The 16,417-nt window shown below is 42.2% G+C and overlaps 1 protein-coding gene across 1 annotated transcript in view; it reads right to left on the bottom strand.

Moving 5' to 3' along the window:
• Positions 1-16,417, bottom strand: part of cnih3 (cornichon family AMPA receptor auxiliary protein 3) — an 87,192-nt gene that overhangs the window by 42,572 nt on the left and 28,203 nt on the right. The window contains 1 exon segment of the mRNA XM_037087452.1: positions 12,094-12,141. Within this exon segment, the coding sequence (XP_036943347.1) occupies positions 12,094-12,141 (48 nt within the window).

Genomic DNA, 16,417 nt, shown 5'->3' with positions numbered 1-16,417 from the left:
ACTCAGCCTTGAAGGCTCCTGGTGACTTTTTTTTTTTGATCTTTGAAATCTTTTGTACCAACTGAGAAAAATGAAGTCGATTTATGACAATTTAATCTTTGACAGTAAGTTTACAAGTGATAAAATGACAGGTCCATAAATTCTATGACTACAAAGATTATAACATAATGTTCTTTTTTAGATTCCTGAAAAGGCGTATATTCAATTATGTGTTGTTACTGAGGTCATAGAGGGTCAAAGGCAATGTTGTAGTCATGTAATGTTTATCATCATGGTGACAAAAATGAACAATTTGCAGTTTAGTGAGGTTAAAGAAGAGAACCGAACTAAGTTAAATAAGTTAAAGGGATAGTTCAGGCCTTTTCAATGTGTGGTTGTGCATGGTACTTATCCATACTCAGTGTAGATGACTGTTTTAGCCACCTTAAAGAAGATATACCTGAAAAAACACATCCATTTAAGTGTATGTTATATTTTGAACATTATTGGTACTTTACATTGCTGTCAGACAGCCCTTTCCTTCAGGACTACATTCCGTTAACCATGCATCTGTATTCCTATGCACAAGAACAGCTGTGCCTGCCGCACACTGTATTACGCCACAGATCAGCTGTTTGGGTTGGACTTTCAGCAGCAGTTTGACGAGAATGTTAAGCACTAAACATTTTCAAAATGCGTACACTCAGACACGCACTCTAAACAGGTCAGTGATGACTGTTGGTTTCACACGGTACATAAACATTGACCCATCCATCAACCCCAATCTCCACTATACTTGTACTTTCTCGCTCTTTTTAATATGTTAACTGAAACAGGATTGTTTTGTGTGGTGTTTTGATGCATGTTAACAGGAAAGATTGGCATATATGGAAAACTGGACTAATGCACTGAAAGCCTTAAGACAATCTGTATGCAGATTGAAGCAACTGGAGTGCTGAAAAGAGTAAAAGAAAAAGGCATCTTAACAGCAGGACGTCATGTCAGGAGATGTAAAAAAGTGGCCATTGAGTCTAAGTAAGGGTATGCATAAAATGCCTTTAATAGCTTTTTTATGCCTCTAAATGCCTTTAAGAGTATTTCGAGTTTGAAGTAGTTTTCACCACAAAAACTGAAAAATACGACACAAAACTCGAGTCCCTTCAACCCAAACCGGGTTACAGATCATCTTCAGCACCAGCTGGAGGAAATAACAGCTTCATGTTTTTGAACAGTTCCTCCTGCACAGTGGAACAGAGTCTCAGAGACAATACAGTATGTACTTGATGACTACACCCGTGGAAATCTGGGCTGTTTCCAGCGTAAGTCATGCAGCACGCTATTAATATTCATTTCCTGCTGAGCCCTAACGCTGGTTGCTGTTTTCTCTCGTCAAAGAGGACTTCCCCCCACCCCTTCCCCTCTCTCCATCCTCCTCCTGATTCTCCCGCTCCCCCTCTCCTCTCACCTCTCTCCTGTGCATCCTTCCCCCCCCCTTCTCTCATTCCCTTCCTGTTATCTCTCACCTCCTCCCCGTCCTTGTCTCCACCTTCCTCTCCACCTCTCAGGTCCTCTCTCCTGGTAACGGTGTGTGGGATCAAGGCAGCGCTGTGGTTTGCCCATAAGCTCATTATTGTGACTGACAGAGAATTTGCCGTGTTCCAGCGCGAGGGATCACGCAAGAAGTCATCCACACATGCAGTGTTTCTTCAGCACCGTTGCGGTTGTTTTGGTTTACTTGCTGTCTGGCAGCTGAATAACTGTCCTGTATAATCTCAGGCACATGCACACCTGTTTCTCTACGTCTGTACGTATCCATGAATGTATTCACTCTCGAGCTAAACTCACTATGAATGTATGCAAAAGGGTTTCTTCATTGGAAAACTTTGCTTATGTGGAGCTAATGAATTTGTGTGAGTACATTTTCCAAATGTGTTTTGCGACTTTTGAAAGTTCAGCAACATTAATTTGTCCTCACAATGAGCTTAAGCTGCCGAAAGCTGATTATATATTAGCTGTGACCAACCTTCAGTACGGACTTACTTCATTACTTCTGTCCTTGATTAAGACACAAATTCTGAATCGTGACCCAAACAACAGATTTGTCCATTACAACAGAGAATGCTTTAGACTGTCAGCGCTTTTCAGAGCTCTGTGTCTGTGCTTCATTATCAGATCCATTTTGGTGGCTTATTGAAACATATTTGGCAGTAGCTCCTCCAAATTTTGCTACAGATTTTTTTTTTTTTTTGACTGTCATGTTTTTCATGTTTTTTTTGTTTTTTTTGTTGAAACACCACTGAATCATGCAATGATGAATAAATAACCTCGGACCTTATTGACAAAATGCACTAACCTAGCTACCATAGCTACCTTGCACCAAGGCAGATTGTCACATAGGACACACATACACAGCATTTGATACCATGGATTACAACATACTTTTTAGACACGCTGGGAAAATTGGGTTGGTTGGTCTCAGGTCAGCCCTCAGGTGGTCCAGGTCATATTTAGAAGAAAGGGGATAATCAGCAGTGATATAATGTATAGTTAATATTGGTAATCACAAATCAGAAAGAACCACCGTGACCTATGGAGTCGCACAAGGATCAGTTCTGGGGCCTCTCCAGATTGCAAAGTGAATTTTAACCACCTAAAACAAGGCACACCTAAAAAAAAAATCAGTTCAAGTGTACGTTGTATAGAGAAAATTCACACCACTTTGCATCGCCGTCAGACCGCCCTTTCTTTTGGCACTACTTTTTCTCAACCGTAGAACCTCTGTATCCCTACGCTGAAACTCTGATCCAAACAGGTGATCTGCAAGCGGCGAAATAGAGTGCGAGGCCCGGCTGAGCTAATGCGTAGGGATACAGAGGTTCTACGGCTATTTGTTTTTGCTTTTGATATAAATCTTTAAAAATAAAGGTTGAAATTAATTATTATTATTATTATTTTTTATTATTATTATTATTTATTTTATTTTTTTTTTCTAAAAGCTGTGTAATGTCCTTAAGGAGCTGTGTACTGTATTATTTTGAAAAGATTACTCAAAACAGGAGGGAATCATGCATTTGTTGGAACTATTTCCTTACTGTACATTAATCCACATTTGTTGCTCTAGTGAGTATTTGGGGCAGCAGGACGGTGTTTGTGAGACGGAGTCTGTGGGTTCATGGTAATGAGGGAACATCCAGCGCAAAAGTGTGGGTCACTGATGTGGTTCTCATAGTTTTTGGACAGAAATAGAGTGAACACAGTGTGGCACAGAGGAAGAAGATGGATCAGGCTCTGAATACACACAATACTACTATGCTAGTAGTACATTGTTGGTTTTGGACGTTAAACTGGACGAGTTAACAACAGTAAAATCATAAAATACCACATGCCTTATCATTAAGAATTATGGAGCTGATTCATTATAGGCCAATCTAATTGAAGGAGCATTCTGTAGTTTGGTTGAACAGATGTTAATGAGAAGAGAAATATCTTCACTGGCTGATTTTTTTTTTTTTTTTTTTTTTTTTTTTTTATGCCTAAAACACTAAATAAACAAACTGACCTTCAAAGAACAACACACTGTTTTACTTTGTTTGCATGTGGCGGACCCTGCCACCTTTCTTATCTATCAAACAGTGTTCTGGGACCTTATTTTCCTCTGAGAGCAACTTGGTTATTAACATATAGAAACAGTTTGTATTATTACCTCATTAATATTACAAATATTTAAATTCTGAGCTTGAATATCTGAATTTTCCCTTTAAAGCATTCTCCAAATATGAATTCCCTTTACATTTTGATGAAATGGTATCGTGTTGGTTTTGTTTTTAAAGGTTTCTCACCTTGACACACTGTCAGCATCCTTGAGGTCTAGCAGTCATGTTGAATGTATTTCCCCCCTTATAAAACACTTCACTCCAGTGCTGTTTACATGAATGTTCCACTGCAAGCAGTCTTCTTTACTGCCTTTGTGGGCTCATTACCACCACCTGTTATAATGAATGGAATAATGTGACTCAATCATTGGCAGGATGGTGTATCGTGTCACCAATGTGCATGTGCATATTTGTGTAGATGAGACAAACAAAATCCAGATTCACTCACACTGATAAAAACATAGCTCCATATATATATATATATATATATATATATATATATATATATATATATATATATATATATATATAATATATATATATATATATATATATATATATATATATATATATAGACATGTCCGTATTCCTACACACAAGCACAGCTGTGCCTTCTCTATGCTTAATTAAACAGCTGCTGTTTGGGGTTGGACTTTCAGCGACTGTCTGACGGCAATGTAAAGTGCCAAAGTTGTTCAAAATATAGTGTATATAGAGTGTGTAAATGGATGGCAGGAGTGGGTGTTTACTACACCATGATTTTCCACCTCTTCCAGGTTGCGCTTCATTATAGTGACCTTACGTATTCACTGTGGTGCTCAATCCTCACCGCCTGCCATAACCCCATCGTGCTCTTCACGAGTGGCTTGTAGATTTCCTTTTCACCTAGTTCACTGATTTCAACTGTGGCCATGCTCAGTGGACTTTCACTTATGAGGGAGTCAGTTAAGGTAAGAATGGCTGTTTGACAGGAAGGTGCATGAGGTCACCACTGAGGTCTCCACAAAGTTCAAACCCCTATTCAATTAAGTTTTCCTCCCAAAAAAGCTCATACTAGTGCTTTTTAATGTTAAAAAGGAACTCAAGTTGAATAAAGATTATACAAGTTTATCAAAAACGCTCACTTTTATCACATCGTGCCTCTGCTTTTACAAAATCTAGTGGTTTGATCAAATATTTCACATCATTATCAAAAATGAAATTCATAATTGGCTGCAGTCTTCTGTCATCAGCTCAGTTTTCCTAATGAGTTCTTCTGAGTTTCAGCCTCTGTGTGCACCAGCCTGAGCAGCTTGGTTCAGACTGACAGGATCCCAGTGGACTCGACTTCAACCTTCCAGCAATCTGCAGTGAAAAGTGCCATCACTCCTCTGTTCCTCTACTGACTGACTGACTCTGATGGTCAGCTGCCTCTGGCAGTAAATCCACAAGATGCTAATAAGAATCCTGTAGCTGGTGGGATCTTTGCACAGGGAGACTGCGGCCATTTCAAATACTGTCGCAGACTGCTTGCTAGCAATTATTCAACAGTGCAAAGCAAGTATTGTACATTGTAAAGACCGAGACAATGTTGTATTTATGTGTGTTACATGCATGCATGAGGTACTTGGACTACTTTGCATAGACAATGTGCATGTGATGTCGATGTATGTGCCGCAGTCGCACCTCCTTAGGAGGGCAAACATGCAGCAGTCATTATCTGTGATTGCTCATTCATGTGAAAAAAAACAACATGCAAAGACACTAGTAAAAATGTTAAAGAACTGACAACAGATTCCTTCTTCGTCTCCACCAGCCGTGCAGCAGCAATCGTCCTCCATCACCCCTGGTCACACACACTGAGTCAAAGTGGCAGGACTGTCATAAATGAAGCTTGTAGGCGAGCAGTTACATCATCCCATAGCTACTCTGAACGCATATGACTAAGTGGTTCATTTCACGAGCAATGCAATTGCAACACAAAGCGATTTCTTCTAATGCGAGTCCTGCCGTGTGTTAGGCTGTATAATGTAGATATAGTAGTTTAAAGAGCAAGAGAAGCCAGAGTCAGATTTCTGATTGGAAGTTTAGATTGGGTTTTGTTTGTCAATTTGGCCTGAGGCCACCATGAACAGAGGCTTCGCCACCGTATATATATTCAGCTGCACTCTGAACAGTAGCACTTTGTCTTTGTCAATAAATTATTATTGTTGTGCATGCACTCTGGTGTTATTTGTTTAATGTCACGCTTAAGCCGAGCATAAGCGTACATCTCGCTTGCACTGCACACATAATGATGGCCCAGTGTCTACTGTGCATGCATTCAGTTATTACACACAGTTATAATAAATATACTTGAACAGTTATCGTGTTCATTCCCCTCTAGCGCTCCACTTCAGCGGCCTACTGTTGAGAGACTGGAGCCAGCCAGTCTCGTGTACGCAAAATATGAAAGGGGGGTCGTTGCAGTCAGTGCTTAGGCATTACCGCGGAAACCACGGACCAATCAGTCAGCCCAGATCGTACGTCGGAATATGAAAGATCCATCCCGTTTACTGTTTACTCACTCGAATGTGCACAGCTAATGTGCGCACACACACGTGCACACGCCACGCAGCACAAGCACAGCTGCACCGAGGCATCTGTACTTCTACAATAAACACAGGCACGCGAAAGCAAGCACTACGACACATGTGCACACACACAGACACACACGCAGAAACAGAGATCACAGCTCAGTGCAGCACCACTCAATTTCTGATTCCCCTCTCATCTCTATCCAGTGTGAGGACACACAAACACAAACGCACACATGCACACAGACGGCGCCATGGAGAGAGAGAGAGAGGGGCGGGGGGTGGGACTAAGATATAAAAAGGACAGAGAAAGCAGAAAAACACAAAACCCAATGCCAGCGATGAGAGCACAAGAGGGATAGGAAGTTAAAAGAGTCTCAGAAGTGAAGAGAGAAAAGAGGAGGGGGGAGAGAGACCAATTTACACGAGGTTTTAATCAAAACGAACTAACTTGCGTCTTCCGAGATGCATTCGGTGTCATGTTTTGCAACTGAGGACTTTAGCATTAATAAAAAACAATTTGAATATTGAAACGAAACATCTCCAACGCTCTTAAATCTCAAAAGGGAATGAAGGGATCTAGTAAGAGAGCAGTTAGCAGTTGATTTCATTACAAAGATGCATAGTGGGTAAATATGGGATATCTATGGTTAAGACGTTTTAAATTAGAAAAGAGATGTGCGGTAGCTTGGGAGATTTGACGGCAGAGCTTCATAGCTGTGCACAATGAGATGATTATTCCTGCTTGTTTATTAAAAAAAAAAAAAAAAAAACATCTACCGAACCATCTAATCAGGCAGAACATACTATGTTTGTTGTGGGTAAATATTTCTTCTACCCTGCCTCTAATCGAAATAGCATTTTAAGCAAGTTTTTTAATGAAACAGCAAGGACATCATCCATTTTTCAGCAGGCTAAGCGAGGTATTCCAGGCGCCCCTCTCCCCAGCAACACTTTCCAACTTTTCCTGGGGGGTCCCCAAGGTGTCCCCAGGCCAGATGTACTCACCCCAGCAAGTTCTGGAGGGATACATCTGGTCGTTCCAATCTGTCATGCCTGAAAGGATGCCTAGGAGGCATCCCAATCAGATGCCCGACCCACCTCAGCTGCCTCCTTTTGATGCACAGGAGCAGTGGCTCTACTCTGAGCTCCCTTCGGATGTCCAAGCTCCCGACCCTATCTCTAAGGCCGCCACCCGCTGGAGGGTAGTTTGTATCCACAGTTTCATTTTTTTGCTCACTACCCGAAGCTCTTGACAGTCCGGTCAGTGTTGGAACAATGATTGATGGGGAAATTGAAGGCTTTGACTTCCTGCTCACCTCGATCTTCACATAGATGGTCTGGCGTAACGCCTACATTTTCCCATCCCTCCTAAACGAGATCAAGAGATATTTAAGCCCCAGTGCTTGGGGCAGGGGCTTAACCCTACCCAGAGGGGCTAAATAAAAAATGAAATGTTTATTAACGGGACTGAATGCCAAGAAATGACCCCTGTGAAACCCCAGTGCTGATGGTTGATGACTTGACAAGAGTTTGACTTTGGAGTTTCCCTTCAAATGTAAGCTTATGATCAAAAGTAACAACCAAACCATCTAGCAGTCAACCATCTCAAATTACTAAGTTTTGGATTCTCTCTTCCACTGGTTGGATGTGCTTTGCAGAAAGGCTTAACTGCGGTTTTGCGCCGTGCTCCCTCGTCTGTCAACACCCCCCGGCTAAGTTTTGCAGCTGGAGTGGCGAGACTAAGTGCAGAATCACGCTTGATTGCAATTATACATGTATGTGTTATTAACATAACAGCAAAGAGACAAAAGTTTAGTGTTCCCAACAGAAGGATTAGAAGAAGTGTGGACTAGCTTGGATTTTTCTCTTTTTTGAAAGTGTTTTATTCTGACAATTTTATATTATATGATATTATATCATTAATAAACAAATATATATTTTAATGTTTTTCAGTGTCTGATTTCCTGACTTGCTCAATCTGCCCTGTGCTTAACTCAGTTGAATGGATGTCCTGTACTTCAGTGTCCAGGCTATATCTGCTGTAGAAGGGACCAGATTGCTGGAGCTGCAGCGGAGCCGCTGCCGTGGCGGATCAGAAACGGACTGAACACGGATATGCTGGAATTTAGGGGTCACTGCTTCACTGGCTATAAAGTAACACTCACACAGTGATTCCATGAGCAAATCTTAGTTACCTGTCATGCTTCAACTGTGGCTTCGTAGGCTGCAAAGATAAATCATTTAATGATTTGGCGTTTTAAGCGTGTTAATTGTTAATATTTCTGACCTTTGTTGTGCTGTAGATCCCAGCACACTTCCTGTTTGATTTCAACTGGTCTTTGTAAATTGACACAGCTAGGGACACGATCTAAGACCTTGATCTGATGATAATTTAATGGCACAAGTGAAAGGCAGCCAAAGCCTGAGTTTGCACCAATACTGCACCCTATAATAAACTATAACCCATCCTCACCCGCTCATTACTACAGTTAGGAAGGTGTTGAGAGAAGAGGGGGAAAGAGAAACATAAGGAAGGGAGAGATACTTAAAAAGAGGTGCTGAGTTAAAAAAAAAAAAAAAAAAAAAATGGGGTGGGGGGACAAGACAGGTCCAAAAATAAAGAAAAGGAAAAGCGCTAATGAGTACACTCAGGTTTTCTCAGTTGCTGTGACAACGCGCAGGCTCATTGCTTCAAGTCACAAGACCGCATATCTAATGAATAACACACAGACACACACAGTGGAGAGTACACAACACAGTGTGTCCCCTCAAGCTATTGTCATCTGCGCGGGTTTTCAGGCGTCCAAAGCCCATCAGTGCACAACACGCTGCACTGAGGACCAAAAAAAAAAAAAAAAAAAAAAATGGCACGTGTCCATCTGCGCGCATGCTTCTGTGTGTCTGTGGTGTAAACTATCAAAAAAGGTATGCCGAGATAAAGAAACGCGGCCAGGGCTTTTAACCAAATCAGTCAGGACCGCCGTGCGGCGGCGGTGCCAGCTGGAGCGAGCTGAATAGTTTTGGTTGGGGGGGGAAAGGAGAAGCTGCGGAGAAAGGAGGGAAAAAACCTTCACAATGCAGCAGATCCTCCTGCATCGGGACCTCAGGCGTCCACACTGACAGGCACAGTATGCAACAGAGTCAAAATATAGCTCATAAACTGTGTGCTTGAAGTTCAAGGACTGTAAAAAGGATGTCGGAATCTCACTAGGTGTGCGGAAAAGGAAACTGTCGCTTGAGGCAGTTAGCAGGGACATCCTCTTTTTCCACCTGACTTTTTTTTTTTTTTCTTCAGTCTGTTCATTGATCACCTCCTACAATGTGATAACGTGTATACTGTGAGATGTTTGCCTTGTTTGTTATGCTAATCTGACTCCTCTGAGATAAACAGCATTGGTTATGTGAGGCCTTCGAGAGCAGGGCTGCAAATCAATCAGCATTTCACCTGATTCTTCTACAGGTTGGCCAAAACAATAATATCTGATTATTTTACTTACAGTAAAAACGGTTTGTTTCTGCGGCTGAATGTGATCAATCCCCTATTCTTCTTTTTCCGTTCTTGCAGTATTCAGAGGGGTTGAAGAAGCGCTTAATAACGTCAATACGCTTGCGCGGGCCAATATTCCAAAGACTGTAGCAGTCTGCTCGGCGGTGAGGTTCAGTTCAGCTCCCAACAGTATATTTACCTGTTTGTGTTTTATTTATTTGACTTTTTACTTTTCCCGAAATATACAAGGGAGTCCTGGTCAAGACAGCGGCATGTAAAGTTTCGCGAACAAACAACAAAGTCAAAACAGGCAGCAAATTGCATCAAGGCAATGACTCAGAAGCAGGCCGAGTGGATTCAGTGGTCACGTAGTCCTTAATCCTGTTTTCATAATCGTCCTTCCTCGCGCTTATTAAATTATGAAGTTAAGAGGGTCCCTGTAGTTCACGCCGAGATGAGTGGGCGGAACTTTATGAGCACTTTCACCAGCGACAGTGCTGATTTGAGGAAAGACGTACATTATGTGTCCATATGACTGAAACTGATAGTTGTAGGTGCACAAAAATAAGGAAGTAGTTTGGTAATATGGTCTCATAAAGACAAATGTACTGATGTTCTACCCTGTGGTTGAACAATGCAATGTGCCATGGTAGACTGGGACGGATAACAATTTTTTATTTTTTATAAAATGGCCACTAACTCACACAACAACAACATGCAAAGTTATGCTGCCTTATACTCCTTCTGGCCTGACATGTGTACTGTAATATATCATCAATCGTCACTGAAGATCCTTTTCACTTTTCATATAAATGCAGAACTTGAAAAAAACATTTCCATTTTTGCTAACTTATGCAAATGTTGCTTAAATGTTTTTTTGCACAAAAAATAAAAAAGCACATTTTTGTAACTCAACTTCACACTGTGGAACTGCTCAAACTACAAAATCGAACATTTCTGACCTGCCAGAAATTCATGTGACTGCCCAAAAGCTACACCACTGAATCATTCGGGCAGCTGATGATGCCCTCTGCCTCCCCAGAGAATCATCACGAAACCACAACCCACCTGACGGAAATTGTGCCTGGCGACCAATTTGCTGTTAAAACCGTGCTCACTGTGATCCGCGCACAGTCCGTCTGTCTTATAATAACACGGCTCTACGAAGCTCCAGACGCCAGAACCTTGGCAGCACGGTAGCATATGAACACACAACCACGGAAGTTAGATTCTGGAGGACGAGCTTCACATTTATAACCAATAACGGTGCAGCTGACATACACAGAAACTGAAATTACAGCTCTGCGTCGCAACAAAAATTCAGTCTACAGCATGTGTATGCTGCTTGGATTTTGATGATGTATTGATTTCAGCACAGGTTCTCTGGTTCATCACCTCTGCAGCTACCTCCAGTGATCTCCTCACAGTGGGCCACAGCTGCGAGGCCGATATATGTGTGTGTGTGTGTGTGTGTGTGTGTGTGTGTGTGTGTGTGTGTGTGTGTGTGTGTGTGTGTGTGAGTGTGAGTGTGCATGTATTTTGAGTGTGATTGTGTGCTCATGCATGTGTGTATTCGTCTCTGTACAGGCAATTGAGGGAGGATGTTCTCCCCAGGGGTCAGTGGATGGTCTGGGGGCTCCAGTTGACAACACTGATAACCAAGATCAGCTGTTTAACCAATGAACCTCCAGCATAAACACACGCTTGCACGCGCGCACACACACACACACACACACACACACACACACACATACACACACACACACACGAGATGTGCAGACACAGTGTGAGTTTCAGAGAGGTGGAGGGAGAAACAGATGTCACATTGAAGCTGGGAGGAGGCCTCTTCTCATCCTCATATTGAGTCCTTCAGGCAAACTGTCTGCACACACACACACACACACACACACACACACACACACACACACAGTCAGCATGGCTCTGCAGAGCGCAGCACAGAACCACTCAATCTCTGTGTCCTCTTTGATGTCAGTTCAACATGAGAGGCAAGAGGACAAAGGAAGCATCACCGCGCGGATCAAAAATTCATTAAAAATGGAACTACTGAGAGTCGACCTGCAGAATTCTGACACACAGCTCCAAAAACGCACATAATTCGAAAGTCAAGCTTTGCCTCAAGTCTAGAAGGAGCCTCACATTTAAAGGAACATGAGGAAATTGTGTCAAATGCAGCCAGGGCCTGGGGTGACCACATTTATAGGATGTAGATATGCACATATGAAAGCTTCATGAAGCCGCAACATGCCTGCGTAACACGTTAGTATTCAATATCAGGTGAGAGCAAGATGCAACGTTTCATTTCACGTGATTTCTCACGAGAGCACATATTCCTTCATCATCAATTATTACAAGCCAGTTATCGATCACAACACGCGGTTTGTCCCTCTCTGCTTACCTTCCTCAGCAGGTTGCAGATCCTCTCGATGTTCCGCAGTCTCTCCCTCTGCAACGAAACAAACAGGGAGAAAGCTGAGTGCTCCTGGGATCAAATTGTCCTCTTACTGACAATCACTGACTTTCGTTTCATGCCTCGAGGCGAAAGAAAAAATTGAGACTGTCAGTCTCTGGTTGAATAACAACAGTATGCACAGTCGGGAGTTCAATAAGAAGAATGATGATGATAGCAGAAAGGAAAAAGGAAAAATACCACATCAGGTGTGTTTGTAAGGTTCCAGGTTTGACAGATCATTTCATCACTCATGCCTCATTCAAGTCAGTTGAGAATGCCGGCATCTCAGTTAATAATATGTTTATGAAGAGGCTACAGACGGGGTTTTAGTACCTGCCTCACAATGCATTATTGACCAATCAAAATGTACCCAGAGGAACATTTTACCGCTCAAAGCTTGCTCCTTTATGGCTATGGAGCTGTAAAGGAGCTCAATGAGAGTTCTCATTTCAGTCTCGTTGTAGTCTTTTTTGGTCTCAAACATTTCTCATTTGTTTTCTCCTAAAATTCCTTAGGAGCAATCGGTGAGACTTGAGACTTTCCAGCGCTGGGGAGACCTTCTGAAACTTCACTGAGAGCTTGATGAGATCTCCATTGAAACTTACAGGGAGCCCAAGTTGAAATTTTCTGCACCTGTTTCTCAGGAGAAACAATTGAGAAACAGGAGAAATCAGCCACAGTCTCGCTTTGGTCTCACACAGATCTCAGTTGTCTAGGAGAAAATGAATGAGACACTACTGAGATCTCTTTTTCCAGTGTTCGTTTCCTCTGGGTATGTCCCTGAAATGAAATGGTATAACGCTTATGGATATTCAGTGAAACAAATGTAATCAAACAAACAAAAAAAAAGTCATCATTTCTTGTCAATCCTAAATATTCCCCCCCATCACTTTTAATTAGTGACCTACTGTTAACTAGATTAAACTAAACTGAAAACATGAAGTGAACACAAACTAATTCAAGTCATCATATTTCACGTCTTTTACTTCCAAGTCCGAACTGAATCTCAGGTCCTGTAATTTAATCAAGTTGCAAACTGACCAGGGTCTTTGACTGTAATAAGTAATAACTAGAGATAGACATGCTATCTGCCTGTAACTGCTGACTGCACAATGCTGTGATACAGAATAATGAAACCTTCAGTATTTACATTGGTTACCTATAAACAGCAGCTTGTTATCGGAAGGTTGCTGGTTCGAATCCCCTCGTCTGCATGTCGAAGTGTCCTTGGGCAAGATATTGAACCCCAAACGGCTCCTGACGTGCTGGTCGGCACCTTGCATGGCAGCCACCATCATCAGTGTATGATGTATGTATGTTTAACTTTATTACTGGAAGTTGCTCAGGACAAAAAGTGTCTGCTAAATAAGATTAATCAGTCATGGGTGTGTGTCTTTCCCACCAACCACTCCATTTGACTGCACATCATTATTTTAAAACTCATGACTCATCGACAAGATTGGTTGATTTTACATGGTTTAGACTTACGTTGCACATCTAAAGGTCACACACACACACTCCAGATTCTGACAGAAAAACAGCTGGACTCACAGCAGCTGTCCTGATAAATCCTGATCCTTTATTTCACAAGCTTAAACGGTTCATTCAGTTCAGAGAGTTTCCTCTGTCCTGTCAAGTTTATAACCGCAACTTTTAGTTCTGCTGCTTAAATGTGCCACTATATATGTTACGGTGAGATCACTGCGTGCATGGAAACATAGCAAAAGATTGAAAATAGTCCTTCTAAACGTGTAATCGTTCTAATCAAGCGTCCGTGCACTGTGAAGCCATCTTACTGTCTGAATAACGCGCCCTGTAAAGCAAGGAAAACATCGTGGTATTGACTTCAGACCACATTTTCTGTTGGTCTGTGGTGCTGTCGCTCCCTCCTGCCTACAGACAGCAATGCCCCAGCAATGCACCTGACCACACCTCACTCTAAGACCGACACGCCCCGTGGCATACAACTGCACTTGCCCGTGACACAACATGGCCGCCGTGGCATAAAAATGACAACTGCGTCGGTCTGAAACTAACAAAGGCACTTTGCGCTGTGCTGTGCGCCTACCTACCTGAGAGTGTGTGATACTTTGGATTAGGATCCAAGGCAAACATCACCGCCATTGAATAGTTCCATCTACTAAAACTGCATAGGCAGAATTTTGACTGGGATCCCTGTGATCCCCCGCTACATTAAAAAAGGCTGAATTAAAACAGAAAATTATATAAAGTCAGTAGGAATAAAGAAATAAAGTGCATATAGGGTTTGTTATAGCCCAGGTTTACGGTTAACACAGTTTTTTTCTAGCAGTTAATGTAGTTTTGTTTATATAACCATATTTTAATATTTGATTGTTTCCAGCGCGTGTGAGAAGCTGTAAAATGCTTAAAACAGAGGCCGCCACAATGCTGACTCTAACGGCCGCCCTTTAACCAAAGCTTTTAACATCATCATCGTCATCAATTATTAACTCAATCCTATAGGGACGCAATCGGGAGTTGACTGGCAGGGCTGCGTGTTCCACTGGGGGGGGGTTGGTGGCGCCGCGCGACGCTGGCTGCTTATGAATCATGTATTGATCTGAGCGTCACGCTGTTTGCGCTCGTGGACAGTCAGTTTGATTTCGCCTGCGTCGCTCACGAGCCGGCTGCAAGCGTCAACAGCGGAGGCTCGCCGGGGAACGTTGGGGCATATAAAGGTGTGTTTGGGCTTACACGGACCATCAAAGCCAGCCTGACTGAAGCCGAATTCAAATTTAGTAACCAGTCAAGAAAAGCAGGATTATTATCGTAATGTATTGAAAACCGTACGCAATATCTGCATTTATATAGCTAGTTACATGCTGTAATGTTTGCTTCATTCAAGACCCGTGTGGTTTTTAACTCACCTGTGCCTTTTTTTTTTTTTTTTTTTATCATATTCAGCATATGGTAATGTGAACGAGTGTGAACAGGGAGTCTGCAACTCTGCAAGGCTCTGTGTGTGTGTGTGTGTGTGTGTGTGCGCACGCGCGCATGTGCATGTGAGTGTGTGTGAGTCAGAGACAGAGGCAGGTGATCACGATGAGAGAAGAGACAGACAGACTGTAATGTGTGTGTGGAGGCAATGAGAGTCCTCATTGTACACACACACACACACACACACACACACACACACACACACACACACACACACACACACACTGAGTTGGCTTCTGCCCATTCACAACTGGCTGTGAATACTGTGAGTACACACATTATTTGATAAGCATGATTTTCATTCACACAAACCTGAACTTTGATTCTAAAACTCTAAAAAAAATGTGGCTATAGTTTATGACAATCATAAGACCATTTTTAGAGAGTCTAACAGTAAAAAAAAAGTAACTGTGCAGGTCATCTGTGACGGTTTATTCCGTCTCAGGCTGGCGGGACTCACAGCACAGCTGTATTTGGAGGCGTAGATTGAGGCTGAACGGGGGACCTGCAGGGCCACACACTCTGGATTGACTGTTTGTGTTTGTTGTTGTATGTGGAATTAAAGATTACTTTCCACTTTTGGGTGAGTCACTGTGCCTTTTTCTTTTCTTTTTTTTTTTGTTGGCAGCCTTTAACAACTCGAGCACCACTCAGCTCCTTTAGTTATCAGTCAGTGTCCGTGTGTGTGTGTGTGTGTGTGTGTGTGTGTGTGTGTGTGTGTGTGTGTGGATCTAACACTTTGGTTCCAACTGTTACTTTACAAGAATATTGCAACATTTTGGGAAATATGTTTATTTGCTTCCTTTACCAAAAGTGAGATTTGAAGATGGATAACGTTTGTTTAGTCAAACTTTAGTGAGCAGTTACTCAGGACTGGGTGAGTCTACCTGTGTGTTCTGGAGTAACTTATTATTCACTATATAGTCCTTGAATCACAGTTACTCAGGAATTATTCATTAATGAGTCTTAAATTATCAAGTTCTTCTTGATTCATTTGTCACATGCCAATATGCCGTGTCCAGACCAAAACGCGATGAAAATATTCACCTACGCTAAAAATAACCACAAATGCACGGCACACAGGTCCGAACCCAAAACAAAGTGATTCCTCTGTGATCTGACCGCAAGAAATGGATCAGAATGATGCAAGTTCAGTGACCGATAAAAGACTTTTTGCTCACGTCCCTCTACATCAGCTCTTTATTCATCCTGTCTCAATACGCGTAGATGTGTTATTGTACAGCTCTGTGTGTTGGCAAACAGCTGCAAATCGTGATCATTATCTTCTCCTGTTGTTATTATTCTTCTCCTG

Source organism: Acanthopagrus latus, chromosome 22 (assembly GCF_904848185.1).
Source record: "Acanthopagrus latus isolate v.2019 chromosome 22, fAcaLat1.1, whole genome shotgun sequence".
NCBI classification, from domain to species: Eukaryota; Metazoa; Chordata; class Actinopteri; order Spariformes; family Sparidae; genus Acanthopagrus; species Acanthopagrus latus.
This window is presented reverse-complemented; position numbering and strand designations above follow the sequence as displayed.